The sequence below is a fragment of the Euprymna scolopes genome, chromosome 41, assembly GCF_053919585.1.
Source record: "Euprymna scolopes isolate OS-2025 chromosome 41, ASM5391958v1, whole genome shotgun sequence".
NCBI lineage: Eukaryota > Metazoa > Mollusca > Cephalopoda > Sepiida > Sepiolidae > Euprymna > Euprymna scolopes.
The window spans coordinates 21,802,372-21,827,892 of NC_136522.1; the positions used below are offsets into that span (position 1 = coordinate 21,802,372).

Below are 25,521 nucleotides of genomic sequence, written 5' to 3' on the forward strand. Positions count from 1 at the left end.
TTATTCATCGAAAAACATTTGTTTTGGGAAGAAAAAATGGGAAAAAGATTCATTTTAGTGATGAATCTAAATTCACTCTTTTCAGATCAGACAAAAGGCCACATGTCAGAAGAAAAAATGGAGAAAGACTGTCCCCTAAGTGCGTTGAAATTACAGTAAAATTTGAAGGGGGTAGTATAATGGTATGGGGCATGATATCTTCAAAAGGAACTGACACCTTTGTGAGAATTCATGAAAAAGTCCAGAGAATTGATTAGAGAACATGTGGTTCTTAATCTTTGTGATTCTGATATCTTTATGCAAGACAGCACACCATACCATAAAGCAAAAATAGTTTTAGAAGAGCTAAATAGATTCAATATTTGCATTATGGATTGGCCAGCTCAGAGGCCTGACCTTAAGCTAATTGAAAATGTTTGGAAAATTATTGGTGATAAGATCACAGAAAAAAAAAAAAAAAACTCTTGATGATTTATGGGAATGTATAAGAAAATCCTGGAATAATATCTCTCCTATAACATGTGAACGATTAGTTCTTTCTTGCAGCAAAAGATGCCATAGTGTGATTGAAAACAAGGGGCTTTTCACTAAATACTGAAAGGATTCTTTATTTTTTCATTAATAATTTCCCCCATTCCTTAACTTTTGGACACTAGTAATTTAATTAAATTTATTTATATGTAAAAACAACTAATATGTATTCAAAATCAAAAATCAAAAATCATAAAATTTTTTTATTTAACTACCATTATTAAACATTGGAAAATTCATCAAAAAAATTTTCCCCTTTTTCATAGATAAAGTTAGAAGCCATTTAAAAGAAAATTATCGCCCGTTCCTTAACTTTTGGACGCTACCGTATATAAAATATTTCTTGTGAATTAATGCTTTTGAATTTATTATTTTGCTTGTGTTTATCATCTAACATTTCTATTGCTCTTACACATTTGAATATAAACTTGTAATTGAAGATATTATTCACACAAGCGGCAACACCTCTGTTTAGCCTGTCATGGGCCTGGGGAAAGAAAAAAGAAGAAAATAAAAACTTTATTTTGTAGATGAGTTCTTTATATGCATGTGGTAGTAATTTGCATGAGGGGAATAGTGGCTAATAGAAGGACGAATTGGAGAGAACAAGCAGTCGAGTTTTTGACAGCCGAAAGAGAGTATAGACGTTGATAGCTGGTGTCGTGAATTACGGTTTAAGCTAAGAATTCGTACGAATTATGACATTGAGGAGATGAAGTTCTGATATTTATTTTATTTTTTAATTTACAAAACTTAAAAACAGTTTTCACTAAAAATGTCTCACTAAAATCGACTCTTCTCCCAAATCTTCCTCACAAATTGGAACCCTTAAAAATGAGACCGCCAAACATATACACACATCGAGTTTAATATGGAGATATATACATGTCTGCAAGCGTGACCTGAGGACCGGCGGTTTCAGCCCCTTGAGATTGCTGCCTCAGACCGTGAGGGCTAGCAGACCACCATCCGGTGTGTGGCTGAGACATCCGAGAGGAGGTGGCGGGAGTCGAGCCTGTAGAAAGGAGAGGACAGATCCAGCTCCGACCCCGGCCCAGGCAGAGAGAAAGAAAAGCTACATCTACATCTACAGTAACTGTGGCTGGTCCTGTGCCACAGGACTCCTGTGGTTCCCGCATCGGCCTGCACAGCCACCACAAGCTGCTATACCCCGACCACAAGCTGCTATACCCCGACTGAATCAAGGCGTGGAATTTCATTATCTCTCGAGATCGACGGAGCCAACAACAACAACAACGCATAACTAACTTTATATGCATAGAAAGAAAGAAAAAATTACACAAGGCTTACGTCACAGACGTCGACATTCAAAGGTGATTATGACGATTATGATTAGTGGTTATGACGTAATTTTCAGCTAGAATTAATATTTATAAGCGAAAATTCGAGTATTATTACAAGAAGAAACCAACAAAAAACAAAAAAACTAGGCCACTCTCCGAGAAAAGACTAACAAAGATTAACATATTCTATATTTATATTTCTTTTAGGCTATATGATCTGATAATAAAAAAGTTGGTAATCGAGATGGAATTACATCCCTCGTCACTAAAGACGATTATATAAAAGAAAGAATGAAAACATTAAACGGGCCATCAATCATATAAGAACAACAACAACAAAAGAGAAAGTGTCGAACAAAAAAGCACGTGGTTTCGCTGCAGCTGACGGATGTGACGTCAGAAGCCGGCCATCCGTAAAGAACCGGAACCGGAATTCAGAGATCCCCCCTCTCTTTATTATTCTTTTAATGTCGCTCTTCAAAACATTGTGAACGCGTTCGTACTCGCCGCTCTCGAAAAAATGGCGGTCGAATTTAACCTACCCAGAACATATTTTATCTTGTCGATTCTCACTGTCCTCAGTTTTGGTCCGCAAACATATGGGGCCAAATTGAATGCACCTCAGATTTTACTGCCCTTTAGTAGGACAGCAGCTGCAAACTTTACGTTAAAAGTTATTTTAAGTCCCGAAGAAGAACGAGCTGAAACGGGACATTGTTACACATGGTGAGATTTTTTATTTTTTTGTCTACCTTGTTTTATGTAATGGATTGTTTTTTCGATTTAATATTAAAGAAAAAAGATGACTTTGGGCAGATTTTAGTACTTATTTATAATTAAACCTATTTTCAAAACAAAAATACAGAAAAATCTTTCTAAAAAAACTTATGAACAAATGTACCCGTCACAAAAATGTCACATTCCAAAAATCATGAAATTGATTAGGTTTTTTGTTTGTTTGTTTTTTTAACTAAGAAAATCAAATGGTGCTAATGCACTTACTGATCCGCGCTATTTTTTAATCGTATTTCCAAGTTTAGTTAAAGTTTTATGTTTTTTATTCAATTGAATCAATTGTAAGGTTAAAGTACAGAATAAGTACAAAACACCCCTCCCCTCCCCATGTTAAGAAATGGCTTTTTATATAATAACATTATTTCAGCACGGATCAATAAGTGCACTAGTATCAATCAAATTTTATGACGAAGCATTTTGATCCACTATGTTATATGAGGAGCCGAAAACTCAATTTGAACTATCGAGATCATAATCAGTCTACTCTACTAATGGATACAATTTACTGGGTTTGTATTACTGTACACATAGATTCGAAAAAGTTGTCAAAAAACAAATATATAACAAATAAATGTTATCAAAGGCAAGATCAGTTACTTTTCTACCAAACTGGATATATTTTTCGTGTTTTTATTCAATGTAACATGTTTATTCAGCTCGAAAACCATAGTGTTTACCGATGTAAGATGGCGTCTGACTCTCTCTTTAACACGGTAAGTTTGGGAAAAGGTGTTATAAATAAAAAAAACTGGATAAAATACTGTTAAAAACTCGCTCAATATATATTACCGTGACAGGCGTGACATATATTCGGCGGGTTTTTAATAGTATTTTGTCTAGTTTTTTTTTATTTATAACACCTTTTCCCAAACTTAAAGAGGGAGTGAGGCGCCATCTTGAATTTTCCAATACATCGGTAAACACTGTTTTTCGAGCTGAATAAACATGTTACATTGAATAAAAACACGAAAAATATATCCAGTTAGGTAGAAAAGTAACTTATCTTGCCTTTGATAACATTTATTTGTTATATATTTGTTTTTTGACAACTTTTTCGAATCTGTGTAATACAAACCCCAATTTACTATTTAAATCGCTAAAACTGGTAATAAAATGATTTTGAATAACTTGATCAATTTACGTGATTTTTGGAATATGGCATCTTCGTTCTGTGACGGGTAGAAGTATTTTTTACGAGAGTACCTAACGTAGTATATACACCCTCCAACCTCCCCATGTTAAGAACGGCTTTCGAAATAAACACCCCCAAACCTCGGGAGCCGTTCTTAACATGGAAGGTTGGGGTTGTTTATACTATGCTGGGTACTCTCGTACAAAAATACCCGGGTACGTACATTACATTACATTAGGTACCTCCAACGCGCGCCGCAATTTTACCCCTCCCTATATTGTGAGAAAAATAAGTTAAACAACTCACTTAACTTGAGGTTATATGTCGGCGGTGGCGCGTTCGTTGTGGTCTATGCAAACCTAGTGACGTTTTAATTCTAACTTATATCTGCTGCTTATGGAAGTGATTGCATATGTATGACAGTTACTGGTTATTTAAGGGATTGCCTTCATTGGGGCAGCTTGGATTTAGAGTCTTGTGTTTTTTGACTCCTGACAGAGTTGGGGTCGCGATCTTGGAAAATTTCGCAACCGTTATACCAGGCCCAACAACTCTGATTTATCCACTATCTTTGGTGTCGGAGAATTTTCGACAATATGTAACACGATGTATCTAATTGGATTTAATATTATCATCCTAACTTTTTTTGCCATTCAAATAAACTGCTAATAGTTAAAAAAAAAAAAAAAAAAAAAAAAATACGGCATATAAAAATAATGAAACTGCAAGACAAAAATCGTGTTTACATTATCGACGCTTTAAAACAAAGTTCCTATGTAGTGATGTTTTTGAAGCCGTAAATATCCCTGTTTTAAAAATCTAGCAACTGTCATATAATAGTCATATTGTCCTGAAATTTTCGATATTTATTCATTATTAAATAAACTTACATAGTAAAAGTAGGTTTCGTTAAATATATTAGAGGATTTGTTTTTTTTAGGTGGTCTACCCCTCTCCATATTTCATGTCACAAAAAACTAAACAAAATAAATGTAGGTCCATAAAAATTTCAACATTTTTTTAAAGCTGAAAAGATCAAATAATTATATATATATATATATATATATATATAAATATAATCCCGTTATTTATTTCATTTATATAAATATAATCCCGTTATTTATTTCACTTAAAGTTGTAAATAAAATCGGACATAAAATCAATATTATGTTAAAAAAAAAAAAATTTTTCTTGATAAATTTTTGGTATTTTTTTTAGTTTACCGACCCCTCCGCATTCACCTCTAATTTGTCGACTTTTTTTTTCGGATACGCTGAGAACGAATATCACATTTATTTTTTGCGCAAATGAGCAGTTATCCATATGCAGTATCCAACGTAATCACTATTGTTTTTGCTGACGGCCATCTTGTTTCCCATTTAGGAAAAACGGCCAAAAGAGCCAAAACATGGCCCCAAAACATTTTTCGGCTTCAATACCGAAATGCAACATCGAATATCCCTCAAAAAAAAAAAAAATTAGTGGTCGGTGTTACTGTTCTGTTGTAGCGAAAGTTATTGTGTTTGTTTTCGGGTATACTATAAACGAATATCGTATTTAAATTTTCCACAACTCCCCTCCCTCCAAAAAATATAAACATGTACTTTGACTACTTCGTGATTCAGTGATATTCCCCATGAATTGTAAGAAGACCGACTGCAGTTACTTTCCCTGACTTCATACTGTTTATGTATAACTTGGAAAATTTCTTTGAAGATTATTTTCATTAATTATGTTCATGTGTACAAGCAGTATTCTCTCCCTTTCTCTATTTTCTACTTTTGTTTTTCGTAATTTTTAGATATGTTACTAATTTCGACATGACATTGGTCCTGAATATGACCTTAAACTATATCCGATGGTGAGGCCCCGGCTTGCAGGATTTGGGTAGTGTGGAGCAACCCCTTAATTGCCATTACTCTCAGGTCCACTCTGACCCGGAGTGGTAGTACCTGTTAGGGTCCCAACTATGGGTTAAATAGAAACCGACTTGAAAAAAAACATCAATCTATCAAAAACTTTTCTTAAAAATCACTGGATTCGGCATTAAATAACCTGAAAAGGGTTGTTATGCTGTAAAACAAAAACAACCAACCAATCGACATGACAATTAAGTAGATATCATTGGGTTTTAATGAAATTCAATATTTTTATTTTCGATTTTTGCTCTAATAACGAAGAATCAGACTCCCATTTCCAAATAGGCACCAGCTACAATGTTGGAAGGCGCCATACTGTGTTATTTCTTCTTTCCACCACGCACAAAAAAAAAATTGTGGTAATTTAAAATTAGGTTAGTCAGGCCAAAAAAAAAAAAAAGGAAAAAATGGACAAGACGACAGCCATCTTGGTTGAAAATTAAAAGCCATAAAAAGAGTTAATATTTGAGATGAAATTAAAAAAAAAAAACTTTTAAAACTACTTAAAAGCACTAAAAAATGATGCAGGTAGATTGCAAAGTAATTATTATTGGCTATGGTAACATTTATTTGTTGTATATTTGATTTTTTTATTTTTTTTATTACTTTTTCAAATCGCTGTGAATTGTAAAACACACCTCAAATTTTGTTTTGAAAACTTGAATTTTGTCTGGAGAAGCCCTTGAAAAACTTTGAAAAGTCCTTGAAATGAGTATCCTGTTTTAAAGGTGTTAACAGTAAGACTACATATGTGGATTCTCATTTTCAGCGTTATTTTCATAATGTTTCTGTTGATCTAACCTCCAACCTTCTTCAGGTGTATCTTGTCAAACTTGTGAATTTTCGTGGAATTTCAAACAGAACCATTTATTTAATGCACGGGGATAGCATGTTCTCATTCCATCAGCCATGAATGAATTAGAAGTTTTAAAGTAATATGCAATTGTGTTTTGAATGTCACCCACACTGAGGATTGAACCTCCATTCTCCAGAAGAGTAATTTACAATTGAATTTTATCAAGTACTTAATCCACTACGCCACAGGTCTTCAGTGCGGATGACCCTCAAAATGCAATTGCGAATTACTTAGGATTTCTAACCCAGTCGTTACTGACTGAATGAGAGCATGTTACCCGATGGATTAAATAAAGAGTTCCATTCAAAATTTTGTGCAGATTCCGGAGATTCACTTGAAGAAGGTTAGAGGTTACATTGACCGAAACGTGAGAATAGCACTCAAGATGAGAACTGTAGTTCGGATAATACAAATTATCAATCCTCATCTCAAAAATTCAAAAACAAGTTACATTAATTTTAATCAAAATGATGAATATTAATGGTCAGAAATCAAAAATGTAGCCCTTCAACTTTAGGAGACCTAGGAATTGGGTTAGGCAAGTTAGTGGCGTGCACCCCCACCCCACCTCACCAACTCAAAGTCTGGTAAGCAGTAGAGTTCCAGTAATGCTGTGCTTCTACGATCCAAGCAAGTGAAACAGCAATTACATGGTCTGGTCTATAGCTGTAAACGAAAAGAGTTTGTTAGCAAAGCAACAGCTGAAGCTGCCTTGGCCAACTTAACGAGTAAAACAGTATGTAACAATGAAAGCACTAAGCGACTTTGGTTAGCCGTATAAGCAACCCCAACTGAACTCCACAAATGAATGTCTCGTACAACTGTGCAGCACAAAATCTTATAAAATGATCCGACACAAAAAATACAAACCAAAAACAGTTATTAACGAGCCGCACATGCGTCATCCCACTCTGGTGCTGCATGTGAGATGACACCACAAAAAATAGTGAAGAAATGATGAATGTGAGAAGTGTGAAGGGCCAACGTTGCCTTCACATTTTCGCCAAGTTTCAGAAAAATCTAATGGATGGGGCAAAAGTTATGGGATAAAAAGTGTCATTTTCTTTTTTCTTTTTCACAATTTTGGGGCATTTGTGACCCCTTTTGAACTCCTGGGAACGCTGAATCCCAGTGAAAATGGACAAATGATGCAGTTTCACGCCTTCAGAGATGTATATTTGAATTCAGTACCATGGAAAACTACTATATAGACATACATATCAAGTTTTTGAGTAATATGAAAAAAGAGCTCCAAAAAGTCATGTTTTTTTAGCACTAAAAGTCCCAGAGGGATGCAAACCAGAATTTTGCCAGGGTCACCCATACTGAATTTATATTAAGAACAATGGCCTCCACATTTTGGCCAAGTTTCAGGAAAATCTAATGGATGGATCAAACGTTATGAGGCAAAAAGTGTCATTTTGGGGCATTTTTGACCTCTTTTGAGCCCCTGGGGATGCCCAATCCCAATGTAAATGGATAACTGTGCAGTTTTAGGCCTTAAGACATGTATAGTTGAGTTGACCACCATGAAAAAACACTATATAGTCAGACATATCAAGGTTTTGTTAAGAAATATGAAAAAAGAGCCACAAAAAGGGCGTCTTTAGCACTGAAAGTCCCCGGGGACGCAAACCAGAATTTTGCCAGTGTTACACATACTGGATTTATATTAAGAACAATGGGCTCCACATTTTGGCCAAGTTTTAAAAAAATCTAATGAATGGATCAAACGTTATGAGGCAAAAAGTGTCATTTTGGGGCATTTTTGACCTCTTTTGAGCCCCTGGGGGCGCAATGGGAATTTTTGTAAATCGGTTATCTGGCAATAGTCCGGACTAACGGAAGCACAGACGCCACTGAAAACATAGGTCTCTCTCCGATAAATCTAGGGACCAACAACAAGAACTTAAAAGTTTGATTATTGATGAGGATGGTGGGTTTTAAAGAATAATGCAAGACATTCTCCTCCCAATTCAAACCACACCTACTGTAAGATGGTATAAGCTTCATTTTCATACCACAAGAAGGCTGATGCCACTCAATCGATACGACATCATTCACATGAGCAATTCTGCTAAAAATTACGATAATACTGTGGAGTCTGTGCTCGCGTAAGACATTCATTAATAACGAAGATGTAAAAATTATAAAAGAAAAATAATTTATAAATTTTACAGCCATGGAAGAATGTGAGAAAAAAACTGTTTAGGCATTTAGAGTATATTACTAAATAAGTAATCATTTCAATTGAAAATCCAGTTAGTATTATGCATCTAAAATTGAGAAAAACATGCTGTGTGAAAGAAGCTAGAGTAAAATGTCCACTGAATTTGAACTGATAGCGTGTTTATCTAACAACAAAACTCAAAATAATTCCTCGTTTAATAATCTGAATTTAATGAAAACAACCTAAAACTACTTTTAATGCATAAACAGATTTTTTTTCTTCCATGGCCACAATCTTTATAAACTACCAGAAAAACTATAAAATATGAAGTCTAGGGATGGAGACAGGAGTACATATTCCTCGTCAACGCCGTAGTGGCCTGCTAGTATATAACATCTATAGTTGTTCCCCCATCCCCCACGTGCTTCAATCCAACCTAGATCGTATTAATTGAAAGTGCCTAAATCTGTGGTTTCCGTTTTTGTTTTGAGGTCAACTCCAGTTGGAAGGTCCCCCTCCTCCTCCTCCTAAAGAGAAAGAACAAAAGAGCATTCATTTGTTTAAAAACTTTTGTTTTTTCCGGTCATATGAAATATTTCTCTGATGAGATGGTGTTGTTTCATGCTATTTACATGTTTCGGTCTGTTTATATCATTTTCGTCACGTTCACTACATTTCAGAGCTAGAAATTCAAATTTGCATTATTCGGACTACTGTTCTCATCTTGGGTGTTAATTCTTGCAACTTTTCTGCCAATGTAATTTCCAACCATACATTTTGTTGAATTTGGGAATGTGTACAGAATTTCAAGCAGAATCCTTTATTTAATCTATGGAGGTAATTTGCTCTTGTTCCGTTGGCCATGAGTTTTAAGTAATTCTATGCTTTCAATTAATACGATCTAGGTTGGATTCTTTATCTGTGCCTAAACCTAAACGTAGATTCCATGAACAAAGCGTCATTCTTAGAACTCCACGCCTGTGGAACTGTCTTCCGTTTTCGTGCTTTCCAGCTGACTACAATATGGTTGTCTTCAAGTCCAATGTAAACAAGTTCTTAATAAGCCATTCCCCTTAAGTTAACAAATTTACTGAATTTCCATTACTGACAATTACTATATTGTCCAATTGACTACTGTACACTCTTTAACCCTTATCTCGAGTGGCCACTAGGCCTTGATAAGTGGTGATGCCTATATAAAAACAATTAAAAGTAATTATATTCTTCTGCTCCGAGGATTGAACTTTCAACCGCCAGAAGACTGTCACTTAGAACTTGAATATCACTTATCACTTTATCCGTTGCGCCACAATCCTCATCTAAAAAATTCCAAAACAGAAATTATGTTATTTCGATGTATGTGTCATGGTTCAGATGATATAGTTACACAAGATTACTTAGGAACTCCTGCGACGCATAAGGCAGTCAAAGTATAGGAGAAATCACAATCCTCAACTGCAGCTGCCGTACTCGTAATGAATCTTAAAACACAAGATGCATTTATTTCCACAAAATAAAATTACTCTTTGGTCCCTCGACAAAAAGAAAGTGGACCTGTAAACTCACCCTTGTCCGTTCTATCTGCACTTTTCTCAATAACAACCTAGATCGTATTAATTGAAAGTGCCTAAATCTGTGTTTCCGTTTTTGTTTTGAGGTCAATTCCAGCTGGAAGATCTTTGGAATTTTTTTTGAAATTTTGCACAAACACTAAACATGATACGAGTAAAGAAGTAACAGAACGGATTTTACGGGAAAACTCTGGTTGCACCCCCTCCGTCCCCTAGGGGTGCCTTTCAGGTTAAAATGGCTAAAATTGACACTTTTGTCCTTTATAAAACAATTGGTTCTTTGGATTTTTATAAAACTTTCTGGAAAATTGTAACTGATTTCTATATAATTTTGTTTGTCTATAGTTCGCGATGACTCTTGGGTGTGCCCCAGGGGCTCTTTTAGGGCTAATAAAAACAGTCCATTTTTGGGACTATTTTACCATATTTGTCCAAAATTTTCTGTGTATGTCTATTTAGCAGTTTTGCATGGTGAAATGCTGAACTTAGTCATTTTTTTTATGCCTCGTTCACTGTGCATTCATGCTTCACTTGTTTTTATTTACGGACAAGTTTGCCTATTTTTGTTGTCAGCACATTTCATCACACCCTCAATTTATCTTTACTTGTGACGAGAGACATGATGCAGTAGACAACTGACTTGTGTCTATCTCATCTATGCCATCATTCTCACTACACTTCTAATTTTTATCCTCTTTAAATTAAACAAATTCTTGCGTCCTGTTACGCATGAGGCAGACAAAGGATACAATCATTTTCGATTTGAAGCCAAATCCACAGTATCCTTCCAGCTTCTTATTGCGATCAAATCTCTCTTGATTGTCTGTTTTCTGTTCATTTTTGATCTTCCTCTTTTTCCATCAGTGGTCTGTTGAAGGGTTGTAAATTTTCTCTGAGGCCAATCTTAGTATATGTCCGAGCCAGCCTAGACGTCGTCTGCAGATTATTGACAATACTACATGTTGGTTAGTGCAAACTCTAACTTCTTGGTTGCTAATTTGATCGCTCCATTTGATCCATAGAATCTTTTTAAGGCACTTGAGATCAAACGTATCTAATTTCCTCTCTTAGCTGGTTTTGAAATGCCAAGTTCCACTTTTCATACAGCATGGTGAACAAGATGATGTTGTTATGAAATCTTTGGATCTCAAGGTGATAATATTATTGTCATCATATTAAGTGTAACATCCATTTTATATGCTGACATGTGTTGGGTGGCTTTTAGAAATTTTTTGTTAGGTTTTTATTTGCCTTTCAAATCCATCCTCATTACTACTTCTCATGTTTTTCTTAGCCTTCCCTTACCAATTGACCTTGCTATCTCAACTGTTCTACATCTAATTCATGTACTCCCATCCATTCTGGTGTGACTAAACCAGTGCAGTTTCCTGTTTTGCACTCCTCTTCCTCTGAGGTCTGTTTTGCAGCTACAGAGGAGGATAAATTGGATAACAGACTAGTAGACACACCTTATGGTTGTTGTCGTTGAAATCTCTCAACATGCCTGCAAGGACTGTTAAAGATGCAAAGAGGCAAATCCAGCAATCCTAATTTGATGATCAACATTTGTTGTGCTCTGCCCAGATAGAACAATAAAGGAGTATATAATCAGTTCCATGTTGTCTTTCAAAACAGCGCTATTCAGAAGGAAGAAAGATCCTTCATCTTCAATCCATTAATACAAATATCTATGCAAACCTCAGCATCCTATGTCAAGCACTATCTGCAATTCATCTCTGGTTGACTTCAAGACAATATCATTAGCATATGCCTCATCTTACAGCATCCCTGAATATGGAGAATAGAAAGTGGACTTTGGGTTTACTTTTGACAACCTCGTAATTCTTGCTAGCCTTATTTTGTCCTTTAATTCTCACATTCCATAAGCTTTCTGACAAAGTGGGAAGAATTGCTGTTTTCTGGATTGGCATCTATCCATATAACCTTTATCATTGGCTAGTTAGTTGTCATTTTTTTTTTTTTTTTTTTTTTTTAGTTTCAGCTTCTTACATCAATTAATCTCTGAAGCGATTTCCATATGAAAGACATAGTCCCAGAAAGCATCAAAGATGCTGTTGATAGTGAAGATGATTCCGATCTTCTCTTCAAAAATCTTGAACTCATCGACATACAGTCCTGGTCAAAATCATAAGACCACTTAAGAAAGTAAGCGTTTACGCATATTATCAAATTTTTAATCAAACAAATGGTTGAAACCATTGCCAAAGGGGAAAATATGATTGGAAAAAAATGAAATCTGCTTCATTCGAAACCTTAACCCTGATCTAATAATTATTTTTTAAAAACCAAACATTTTCACCTGGTCAAAATGATAAAACCACTTTAATAAAATCGGCTAGTTTTGAAAACTTGAATATGAAAAGCTTTCTATGTTACGAAAAGCAACTTGTTATTGGATAAAAAACATCTTACTAAATTATAAATGGTAAAACTTTTACCATTTATAATTTACCATTTATAATATTATCAAAGGCAAGATAAGTTACTTTTCTACCTAACTGGATAATTTTCTAGTGTTTTTATTTAATGTAACATGTTTATTCAGCTCGAAAAACGTACAGTGTTTACCGATGTATTGGAAAATTAAAAATGGCGCCCGGCCCGACTCTTTGACACGGTAAGTTTGAGAAAAGGAGTTAAAAATAAAAAAAACTATACAAAATACTGTTAAAAACTCACCGAATATATGTCAGCCTATGTCACATGTCACGGTAACATATATTGAGCGAGTTTCTAGCAGTATTTTGTCTACTTTTTTATTTTTAACTCTTTTCCACAAACTTACCGTTTCAAGAGTCGGGCGCCATTTTAAATTTTCCAAAACATCGGTAAACACTGTTTTCAAGCTGAATAAACATGTTACATTAAATAAAAACACTAAAAAATTATCCAGTTATGTAGAAAAGTAACTTGCTTTTGATAACATTTATTTGTTATATATTTGTTTTTTGACAACTTTTTCGAATCTGTGTATAGTAATACAAACCCTCAAAATCTATATCAATATTCTTGAAATTTTAAAAGAAAACACATCAAACTACAATTAGGAAGCTTTTTATTTCGTTATTTTTTTTTTTCTACTTATTAAGCGAAAGATATTTTTACAACCTGCTCCAGCGTAGTATAAACGGCCTATGGAATTAACACCTTCAACCTCGAAAATAGAAATCAACAAATTTATGGAATTTTCTTTGAAATTTCGCAACGCAGTTTCTTATTAAATTAAAACTAAATATAACATTTTCTGACTTATTTACCTATCGAATACACACACACACACACACACACACACACACACACATATATATATCTTTCTGTAAAATATTTATTTGAAATGGAAACGGCATTTTGCAGTTAGGACAACAAAACAAAAATGAAGTAACGGTTCGTATTCCTAAAACACTCTTTAACCCTAACAATAACACTAAGTTCGAGTGGCAAGCCCCCCCCCCAATAAAATACCTTTGTAAGCCACATACAAGCATCTAAAACAAACAAACAAAAAATAGATCCTTCCTTAAAGAAAAATACACATGAAAATAAATTGGTTAACTGTCCTAAAATGCTAGAATGGCCAGGAAATGGTGAATTATTTTACATTAAATTTTTGTGAAACTAACCGCTCCCCCCTCTAATATTGTTTTTGTTAGCTTTGTCTCTGTCAAGTTTTCAGTATGTTCACACATAATTTTACTTAGCCCCTACAATTAATTCAAAGTCCGAATGGCAACCCTCCCCATATTCTCATTGCATAGAAACCCTCTTAAAACTACACATAATCATCTTAAAAAAAAAAAAAAAAAAAAACAGTTAACTGCCCTAAAATGCTAGAATGACCTATATTAGGAAATTATTTTACATTCAATTCTAAAATAATTTGTTTATCTTTCATTAAAGTTTTTCATGGCATTTTATACATAATTTCCTAAAAAGGTAGAATCACATTTTGGAGGGGTGGTCAGAAGGAGTTGAGTGGGGTTAAACAGAAGGTGTTAATCTACAATAATACCAAAGAAATATTGCAATATATTCATTTTTAAATGGTCTTATGTTTAGATTTAAGTTTTTTGTACATAAAGCACATTACAATTCAACTATGAGTTCTCCAACTTCTTTTCTGTTTATGGATACATGGCATTTTTAAGGAATTGCTGCATATTTATGCACATTTACTGCAGATTATTTGGAAACCATAAACTTTGGGAGATTTTCAGTTGCATATTCTGATTCCTTGTACAAAAATACACTTATATGGTAAATTTCATTTCTTAGTCTTGTGTTTTAACAAAGATATGACATTTTTACTGAAAAAGTAGTGTAAAAAATGTGACAAAACACATATGGTCTTAAAGAGGGAAAAATATCCAAACGTGTGAGGCACAAAAATAGCCATAACTTCCTTAATTTTAATCAGATTTTAAAAATTTAAAAAGATTCTTTCTTAGCTCATCAAGCTCTTTCTATGCATACCAATATTGAAATATTTCAAGCTATTTCAATTTTTTCATGTGTATTGCTAGTAAAAGGGAAACCATTATCAGAGTTTGAGAGAGGAAGGATCTTTGAGCTTAATAGGGGTGGACTCTCCCATAGATCCATTGCAAACAAAGTGAATCGTAGCAAAACGGTCATCACAAATTTTTTAAAGAAATCCAGATCAATATGGTCACAAAGAGTCCAGGTCGACTGAAAAAAAATAACCCCATCACTGGATCGCCGTATCAGAAGTTTAAAAAAAAAATTCCAGTATGAGCTCAAGTCGGTTGAAAAGCCAAACAGCAGCAGAATGTAGTCCTAAAATCATCAGAAGGCATCTGAAAATGAAGGGTTTCAATCATTTAAAGCGACTGCAGAAACCACGTCTTCTTGAACAGCACAAAACTAACCGACTTAAATATGCCGCCAAATACCAGACTTGGGATGAAGAGAAGTGGGAAAATGTAATTTTCTCTGATGAGAAAAAGTTTAATCTAGATGGTCCAAATGGATTTCAACACTATTGGCATGATAAAAATTTGCCCAAAGAGAATTTTTCAACTTGGCATAGTGGAGGAGGGTCTTTAATGATCTGGGGTGCTTTCTCGTCAGCTGGGACCCTAAAGTTGCAAGTAGTGAAAGGCCGGCAAACATCATTGAAGTACATTTCAATGCTTGTATCAGGACTGAAGGTCCACGTCTGTGGAAGAAATTGGATTTCCCAGCAAGACAATGCTGCGATACACACTTCTCGACAAGCACGAGAATACTTTTCTTCAAATAATATAGAATTGTTAGATAATCCAGCATGTTCTCCGAACCTCAATCCCATTGAAAATGATGGCAAAAGAAGTGTTCAAGGATGGAATCCAGTATGATTTGATAAAGGAACTTTCTGATTCAGTTTTCAGTACATGGGATAAAATTCCTTCGCAACCGATAAAAAACTTAGTTGCAACCATGCCGAAGAGAATTTTTGAAGTAATTCGTAATAATGAAGGCTATACTAAATACTGAAACCCTTTTTAGTAATTTATGATTGCCTTTTGTTAGATAAATTATCAGTGGTCTTATCATTTTGACCAGGTGAAAATGTTTGTTTTTTAAATCAGGGTTAAGGTTTCGAATGAAGCAGATTTAATTTTTTTCCATCATATTTTCCCTTTTGGCAATGGTTTCAACCGTTTGTTTGATTAAAAATTCGATAATATGTGAAAACGCTTACTTTAAATGGTCTTATGATTTTGACCAGGACTGTACATTCATACCTGAACTTGTGTCAACCCTAGTAGCACTAAATGAAATGAATAAGCTTTGCTGAATCACTATCTGCCTGTATCAAAACTTAATAATTCGATAGATTTTATTTTTATACTAGTGAGGGGTACCCGGCGTTGCTCGGGTGTTTGGAGGTGGGAGGGGGGGGTAAAAAAAAGTAAGTATGAGGATCGAACCCGAACCATTGAGGCAAAGTTGTAAATTAAAGTGTGAAAAAAAAAAAAACGTGCGACGTTAACCATTGCCCCACCGCGAGATGCTAACGGAAACATGTTTGAATTTATTTAATTACTTGGATTTAGCAGGTGCCCGTTTTAATGAGTTAATGAGGTCAAGTTTGACTGCGGGATAGTATTCATTTACTGCTGAACGCTTTTTTTCCTCGCCCCCAAGATGTTATAGGAAAAAGACTAACCCACATGCGGCGAGCGACAAATATTGAATATTTATCTTCCCGAAATCGAGCAAATTAAATAGACAGGCAAGCTTCGTTGTTAACTGTGAGATATTACGATTTATGTGATATAAAAAGTTTTAAAAAGTTGTGAAGCGAGCGACCGCTTCTCTGAAAAAAGCCTTTTGTAGACACATAGAAAAAGCGAACACGCATACATACATACATACATTTTCGCTTTTATATTTATAGATGTATTTCGGTTAAAAACACTATCACATACTTACATTTTAGTATAAATTCCAAAAATTACGAAAAATGATTCAGTAGATGTACTACATCAATTTTAGTGGTCCGACGGTTTCTATTTTTTCAATAGCAGATTTAAAGGAGAGCAAGGGAGATAAATCAGTTTGCCGTACAGAATTGGTTGCACAACACTGCTAAAATAAAACATACAATAAAACTCAATAAATTATATTTTTACTTATAATTATTTTACTATTGGATTGTTTTTCATAATTTTTGTAATTTATGCTAATTTCGACATATCTAAATACATGATAGTGTTTTTACCCAAAATTTATTTGTTCAAAATCGATGAAGTGTAGAACAGTAGACAGTTGATGAATTCAGCATTGTTCAAAGGTGCAGCGAAGATTAAAAATTTTACCACAACCCTTTCTCTGGATGGAAACCACTCTGGTCCGTACATGTATGGAGCTTACTGACTTCCTGAAACTTTTATGGAAGAACTGCAATATCTCTGCTACCACATTAATGAGGATGTTACTCTTGTAATTCAGGCACCTCCCAGTCTCCCTATTTTTGTAGAAGGGTAGGAAAATTGCCTAAATCACTTTATTAGGGATGATCTCAGTCGCTCACATTGCATTGGAGAGATGATGCACACATAACCTTATATACTTGTGCAGGGATCCTATCCTTGGGAACCTTATTGTTGCACAGCTGATGCTGAACCTGCTGAAATATTTCCTCTACCATTAGTAGGCCTGTTTTGCAGTAATTCTTCTCCTTGGTTGGCACTATTCTTTAGAACTTTTTATATACTCCCTAGATTACAATATCTATGATTTGCAAAGGGAGGTCGTCTCTACATTTATTTTGAGCGAGTTTAAAAAAAAAAAAAAAAAAAAAAAAGTGTTTCCGGTGTTTGTTTGTCTTTCTTGTATAAATAAAGCAAAACTGAATTGAAAGCGATTCTCTGGTCTTTGTGGCCAGCACGTCTTGAAGGCAATCAGCTTTGATCACTGTGGGGAATACCCTTCATATCAGACAATTGTATTCATTAAGACACTGCCAGAGCTCGCCCTCTTAGCGGAGAGCTGGTTTCCCCCACTATTGTGGGGAAACAAATACGGCGGAAAGCTGAAAGCTTAACTGGCTTACAGCCAAACTTAAGTGCATGATTTCATTTCTTCGCCTGCGTGAACTACTTCACTTCACTTTCACTTTCTGCATGTCAATTTTTTTATCGTTAAATTAGAACGCTTTTCATTTCCTGTTGCGTTGTGGCTTAGCGGTAAAATGTCACATTTTCTTTCACTTTCTTTTCCGCCTTCGCATCAAGGCTTCGGGGTTGAGCCTGCCTATACAACTTTAATTTTTTTTTATACATATATTGTTTAGTGATTTATTATCTGTTCAAATAAAAAGGGCAGGGGGGGGTCTGTTAAGTGTTTGTTTTCATTCAATTTTTCTCTTAACTGTGACGCCATTCACCTGGGGTGGGTTGAGTCTGTTCCAAATGAGTTCACCAGATCCCTTCGTTGAAAAGTGTCCAGTTGAAGGTGAAAATATTAATGTTTTTAGCCAATTTTTCACTATTTGTCGTCTGAAAGATCGAACTTCAAAACGATACTGATCTTGGTAAAATCCGTCGCCTCTGTCGAAATTTTTAGGCAGACATGCAAACATACATACATACATACATGCATACATATATTTATATATTGGTAACTAAAAATTTTTGACTCAAACCGATTAAAAAGCTTGCCCTATCTCTGAATGCCCTTTATGTAAAATTTCAAATGTTTAGACCAGAAATTGTCTGAGTAATTTGGTAGAGACCACAGAGGTAAAATTTTAAAAAATTATGACCCCTTAACATTTATTGTTTTGGACTCGAATGAAGTTATTAAGTTGGATCCATGTCCAAGGAACCTATATCTAAAATTTCAAGTGTTTAGACCCAAAATTGTCAGGAGTTTGGTAGAGTTCTCAAAAGTCAAATCGTTGAACTTTGACCCTTTAACAGCCAAATTTCTGGCCGAAAACCGATCACAAAGATTTTCCAAAATCTCGGTATCTTGTATATCAAATTTCGAGTCTGTAGACTTAAAATTGACAGAGTTATTGCATAGGGAAATGTACACACACACACACAGACACGTTCACTTTTATAGATATATAGATTATCTAAGAAACTGATCAGTCACTACAAATGTAAAATATTGGGTAAAAGAAAGAAGAGAGGAACAAAAGAAATTCTCGAGTGACACAAAAAAAAAATTAGTGCAGAAAAAATGCTGAAAGAAGATATGGACACATAACAAACAAGCCCTTTTCTCTCTTGAAAAAAATAAAATAAAACCTTGTTCTTTTTCAGCAAAACAACAAAAATGCACTTCACTAAATCAGACAACCTAAGTCCGGGTTTACAATTATGAAAACAAAAGATGGTAAAATACTAAACTGAAAGTAATCTTGCATGCGCACCATCTCAGTTGTTAATTGACATCTAAAAAGCCTTTTTCCAGTGTTTTCTTGAATATAACCATTTGGTAGTAATAGCAAAATCAAATGGTTTCAGCTTTTAAAAATAAAAAAGAATGCAATTTTCAATATATAAGTGAAAACTAAAAATATGAATTTAGATTAAATATATAAAAAGTAAAAATTGCTTCTTTTGTTTTATTTTACTTCAGTCGAAGTTCTCGGAAGTCAAGGGGCCACAGCTTGGGGGTAACACTTGAACTCTATATGAGCTACATAGATATTAGAATGTTCCATTAAAGTTCTTTATCTCTCAAACACTGAGTTAGTAAAGAAATTAAGAACATAATTTTCCTCTCCCCAATTAACCATTTTCATATGTTATAGTATATCTTTTATTTTGGTCTTACTGGATTCTAGCACAAGAATTTATCTAATCTGGTGGCGGATCCAGCTTCGTGCTATTACTTGAGGTACTGGAGAAGGTGCACCATTCCTCGTAAAAGCTAATGTGGGTTAGCCATAGTGAGGAGATCTTATTTGGGCAGTGAATACCATGTGATTGTGAATATCTGGCCAGGGTTTACTTCTTTGGAAAAAGTATCCTCATGCCAGGTTGTTCTGATAAACCCCTGTACGGAGAGACCATAGACACTCGAGGATAGTGTCTAGTAGGCATTCAAGCTTTCTCCAGTAGGCATTCAAGCTCTCTTTTGCCTTTCTGTGTTGTAACATGACTAAGCAAAGAGCTTCAACCATCTGATTTCTAAATCCAATATTCTCTGTACAAGGGAAATAACTCGCATTTTTTCTAATTTTTTTATTTTACTATTTGTTCTCCCCAAATAAGGCGCAGTGCCACTTTGATGTGACTGGTACCAAATTTTCAAGGATATTATGTAGGGAGTTGAGCAGCGAGATGTCTGTTCATATTACACTTGAACTTCTCCATGTCAGTACAGTCGATGAAGCAGGAAACGGGGGGGGGGGTCCAAAATTTAACAGTTCAAGTGAAGAAACTATTATAGTAGGTTTTCCAGCATCTAGGGATCCCTACAATGAAGGAGTGGGATTTTGCTGCTTGTTGGGTTAGTCAAGGGTATTTACATTGATTGGGCACAAGTGCTCCAGGTTTTATTGTTGGGGGCAGTTATTCCCTTAAAATAAACAAGCTTATGATTTTGTATTAAAATAATGTCTGTATTTTTTGTTTTATTTTCTGGTCTAATGATCACACAGTACCTAGATTTTTGTAACCTCTGGGTTGGTTTATTTATTTCTTATGTAAATCTTGCTTGCATAAATCTACTAACCTGGGTGTTTGGACATGTGTGTTGAGCAAAAAAAAAAAAAGTAGTAAGCAGGCAGGCTCAAACCCATACCGCGAAAGAGGAAAAAGAATGTGAAAAAAAAAAGTGGCGTCTTTACTGTTGCGTCCATCGTCAAACCAGAAGTGGCGAAGGTTTAAATTAATGCTAGTCAATTGAAAAGAGCGGATGTCTTTCGAAAATATCGGCGAAAAAAGTGACCCATCCTTGTAGAAAACTGCCCAGTTGAGGGTGAAGGAATTAATGATTTTAGCCAATTTTTCAATATTTGTCGTCTGAAGGGTCGAGCTTCAAAACAATACCGATCTCATGAAAATCTGTCGCCTCTGTCGAAAGTTTTAGGCAGACATACATACATGCATACATTTAAACAGACAAGTGAGATTGATATTATAGATGTCAGCTCTCCTGATCAACTTTTCCACCAGCCACTAAATATCAATTGTTGCTCTGTCTTTATCAGAATTTCAAACCACATTCCTTTTAATAGATATTATGAACCTGCATTTTTTTGTTCCTTTAATTCAACCTATTAATATCACAAACCAATGTTCTGATTTCCTATCTCCTAAAATAATTTTTCTTTTCAATTTCATTTTTCCATTGTCAATTTATGATCTGCATTGCATTATTACACTTGGGTATGCTAAAATTAAAGCAATAAATATATTTTCGAGCATTTGTCAATAAATTATTTGTTAGAACCTAATTTTAATGTTAAATATGAAAATAGACTAAAAAAAAAAAAAAAAACTAAATTCATTTTATTGACTAAAAACCAACAAGAATTTGATTTTTGATAAATGTTGCACTGATTATCTTTTGATAGTTCCAAAGTTGTTACCTTTTAATTTTGCAATGGAAAAAAAAAATGAGTGTATTTTGTTTTTCTTTATCTCTCATCTCTCTTAACCATGACAAAAATATTGTCTTGCCAGTGTGTATTTATGTCAAGGATATACCTCTGCTCTTTTTTATAAATCAAAATAAGCAGAATTGAATAGAATATAAAAAAAAAAAAATATTTCTTTCTTTTACATTTGGTACTATTCGGAGGGAGGGGGGGGAGCATGCTCAGTTGGAAAATCCATCTCTGTTTCAGCTTTTGACTTTTTTTTTTTTTTTCTGATAATTTTAGAAATGCTTTGTTTGAGGGGGAGGGGGGCTTTTCAGGAGTAACATCTATAGAGATGCTTGTCAAACTATTATCCAGCCTAACTTGCAGGCAACATACATGCAGACACAATGCACAACACCCTCAAGTTTGAAACGTGTATGGTTATCACCCCTTATTTTCAGAGTTGCATGTTTAAACCAATAGGTGCTGATATCAACTTTCTTTCTCTCTCTCATATCTGAGATGTCATGCTGTACGGATTTGTAGAGATTTTCTCCTTTTGACTTTCCTATAAAACATGTCTTGTATCAGTCACCTGTAATAAATTCACACGATTTGTAAGTTACGTATTTTAATTAGCGTTGTTACTTTATTTATTATTCATCTATTAATTTTACCGTTTTTGGCACATTTAACATTTAATGACATCCACTACACATCTGTGAAAAATCAAGGATGAATAATTTTATATTATCGTTGTCTTTGTATCGATGAAATGGTCCAAGTAATTTTTTTTTTTCTTTAAAAAATGAATAAAGACATGGTTACTGGAATCAAACTTTATATTTATTTATGTATTATGTGTGTGTATATATTTATTTATGTATCATGTGTGTGTGTATATATTTATTTATGTATTGTGTGTGCGTGTATATATTTATTTATGTATTGTGTGTGTGTGTGTATATATTTATGTATTATGTGTGTGTGTGTATATTTATTTATGTATTATGTGTGTGTGTGTATATTTATTTATGTATTATGTGTGTGTGTGTATATTTATTTATGTATTATGTGTGTGTGTATATATTTATTTATGTATTATGTGTGTGTGTATATATATTTATTTATGTATTATATGTGTGTGTATATTTATTTATGTATTATGTGTGTGTGTGTATTAGACATGCATATAGCTGTTTTACTAGATAATTTGAAACTAATCAGCAGTTAAACATTTTACTTCAATGCTATTAAGTTTTCCCTGAAAGTAACAGAATGCCCCCCCCCCACCCACCTTTTAAAAAAATTTTTTTTTTTTTTACTAGACTGCTTAACCTACAAGTTAGGAGAAACTGATGCATCAACAGATGGTTGTTTCACTATATCACAGCTCTTCGGTGTGGCTAGACCTTTTACTTATAGGTGATACACTACAGTAATATGCTCATTAGCTACTGATGCTTTTTATGCAAAAATCTAGGATATGTCTGTATTATAGTTGTCCAAGTGTTGATGAAGCCGTCCATCAATTATATATATATATATATATATATATATATATATGTGTATAATTTTTTTTTTTTTTTTTTTTTTTTGTCAGATTAAAAATTTGGCTTTAAAGACAAGAATACCATAACATCTTCCTATCTGTTAACTGGCTATATACTTTGGGGTAATTGTTCCAACTAGCTAAAAGTGCTCTTTCAGCAACCACACATATAAAGAGCACTTTTTTCTTTTTTTTTTTTCCAGTTGGCGCAATTACCCCAAAGTATCTAATAATATATATATTAGAAGAAAAGAGAATTTGAAAAAATGAGTATAATCAAATAAATCGAATCTTCAAAGGATTGCTCAATATTTTAAAGCATTAATAAACTAATCAAATTAACTGTTGATGGATAAAAAAAAATTAGATTATCGAATCATCAAATGTTCAAAAGCAGGAAATATATTAGAAGTTATTCTTTAATCCGTGGAGTTTTGAACATTTATATTTTTTTCATCACTAGAAATAAATAGTACTATAGTGTAAAGAGAACTTTCTAGAATAGTATAAAAATTGAAAACTTAGAATTTGCAGTCATCAAATCTGATTGCAAGAGTGGGGAAATATGGTAGAATCCATAATGAATAAGTAAAATCCAATAGTAAATCCCATCTACAAATTTTGTGGGCAGTATGAAAATTAAAAGCTCAGAAGTTGCAATCATGGAACCTGATTGCAGCTTCTAACACCAATCCGTTTTTCCTTGTTTTTATATATATACCAGCAGCTGCCCAGCATTGTCCGGTCATAAAATATGCTTAAATTCATGCAAATTTCTTTCTTTTTTTTTTTATTATTATAGAACAAAATCTCTATTGATTATTATATTGCACTCAATATATAGTAATGATTTCAAGTTTTGAAATAAATAAAACTCGGGTGTCGTCAGCTAGAATCAAAAAACGTTCTCCAGCTATTCACTACCATATCACTTAAGGACAGATATCAAAACTTTAAAAATTAACAGTTTAATGTCTAAATGTATATTTGAGTACATGAAGTCAACTTATGCCTGCCAAGTTCCAATTTTTCCATTTTGACCCCTTAGCAGCTATTTTTACCAGCTAAAAACTGAAACTTGTTCTGTAGGTCCTAATCTCCTATTACTACTAGTAGAGGGACCCGACGTTGCTCGGGATTTAAAGAAGATTAACAAATGTTCCACACTCCTAATACTTTTATTGTCATCGAAATTGGTGAAATTGCTCGTCCATCAATCAAATTAATTGATTGCCTGCTCTAGTCAGGAACTCACCGCTGTGCACTGGGAGAAAGTTTCACATCCCTCCCGGAAGTGACTTAGCCCGCGATTCATTGTAGAGAACCTACTGTTAATTTTATGAAATTATTTTTAATTTTATATAATGACTTAAATTAAGTTTAAAATGCAAAAGTCTAGTACAATGGTACAATTATACTCTAAACAGAAGCGTTCATTTTGAACGCGCCTCTGTCTTATCAAAAAACCTACTGTTGATTTTATAGGTCAGGTCATTCTGCTTTTGTGATGATAAAACTTTTTTGAATGCAATTATGTTCGTCGTAGGCTGCATTAGTGCTAACTTTGACCAAAATTGGACTGTTTCTTCTTTAATCAGATTTCTTTGATTATCGATTTTATGATACTTATCAGAGGTTTTCCATCGGAATGCCTATCTAAAAATACTCCCAGGCATATAAGGTACATGTGTGTGAAATTTTAAAAAAATCAGCCCAGTCGTTTTGGAGTCTATAGCAAATTAAAACACACACACACACACACACAAAGTACCTTTTATATATAAGTAGATATACACAAGCGCAGCCTGATCATAAAATTCGCTTAAATATAGTTTAATTCATGCAGATTTTGTATTATAGAGCTAGTTCTCTATTAATTATTATATTGTACCCAATATATAATAATGATTTCAAAAGTTTAGTCGACTTACGCCTAGCAAGTTTGAATATTTTTTTTATTTTAACCCCTTAGCAGCTATTTTTACTTGCTAAAAACCAAATTAAATTTGTTCCACATGTCCAAATCCTTTATATATCAAGTTACACATCTGTAGACCAAAAGTTGACAGAGTAGTTTTATGGAGACCATTCCGCACGCACAGACAAGGTTACTTATATATATATATTTTCTTTTTTTTTTTTTAACATAGGAGATCAACCCATTCCGAAGTGGTTTCTGTTCTAACAGAGGACGAATGTTCTTTGCAAGCCACTGTCTCTGCGATATCCAAAGCTGACCACAGAGTGACCTCCATCATATTTGCCAAAGATAGATGTAAGTTGTGTTTTTTTTTTTTTTTTTTAAATTATTTAAAAAAAATAAACAAAAAAATTACAAAAAGTGAACAAGGACAAGTGGCTTGTCCGTTTCTTACAATGTACAAAAAAATGCTAGTAGTAGTAGTAGTAGCATGCAAGTGAATGATTAAAATGGCAGCTCCAGTGATAAGGTTACAAGTTCACACGGCCTTGTGCTTTTACTAGCAATACACATGGCCGTTAAAACGCTTTGAATAATCACAGATTTCAAGGGGTTTCTGCTAAAATAGTCATATTTTAAAAACCAAAGCACTTTAAGTCTTCAAAATACCACCGTTTTGTTCAGAAATGAATATACTTT

The 25,521-nt window shown here is 34.0% G+C and overlaps 1 protein-coding gene across 1 annotated transcript in view; it reads left to right on the top strand.

The window, feature by feature from the left end:
* The first annotated feature begins 2,227 nt into the window (after positions 1-2,227).
* The window catches only part of LOC145266410 (nuclear pore membrane glycoprotein 210-like), a 203,385-nt gene continuing 180,091 nt past the window's right edge, over positions 2,228-25,521 (top strand). The window contains exons 1-2 of the mRNA XM_080122073.1: positions 2,228-2,561; positions 25,052-25,176. Coding sequence (XP_079978199.1) covers positions 2,356-2,561; positions 25,052-25,176 — 331 coding nt within the window. The 5' untranslated portion in view covers positions 2,228-2,355. The remainder of the gene's footprint in view (positions 2,562-25,051; positions 25,177-25,521) is intronic.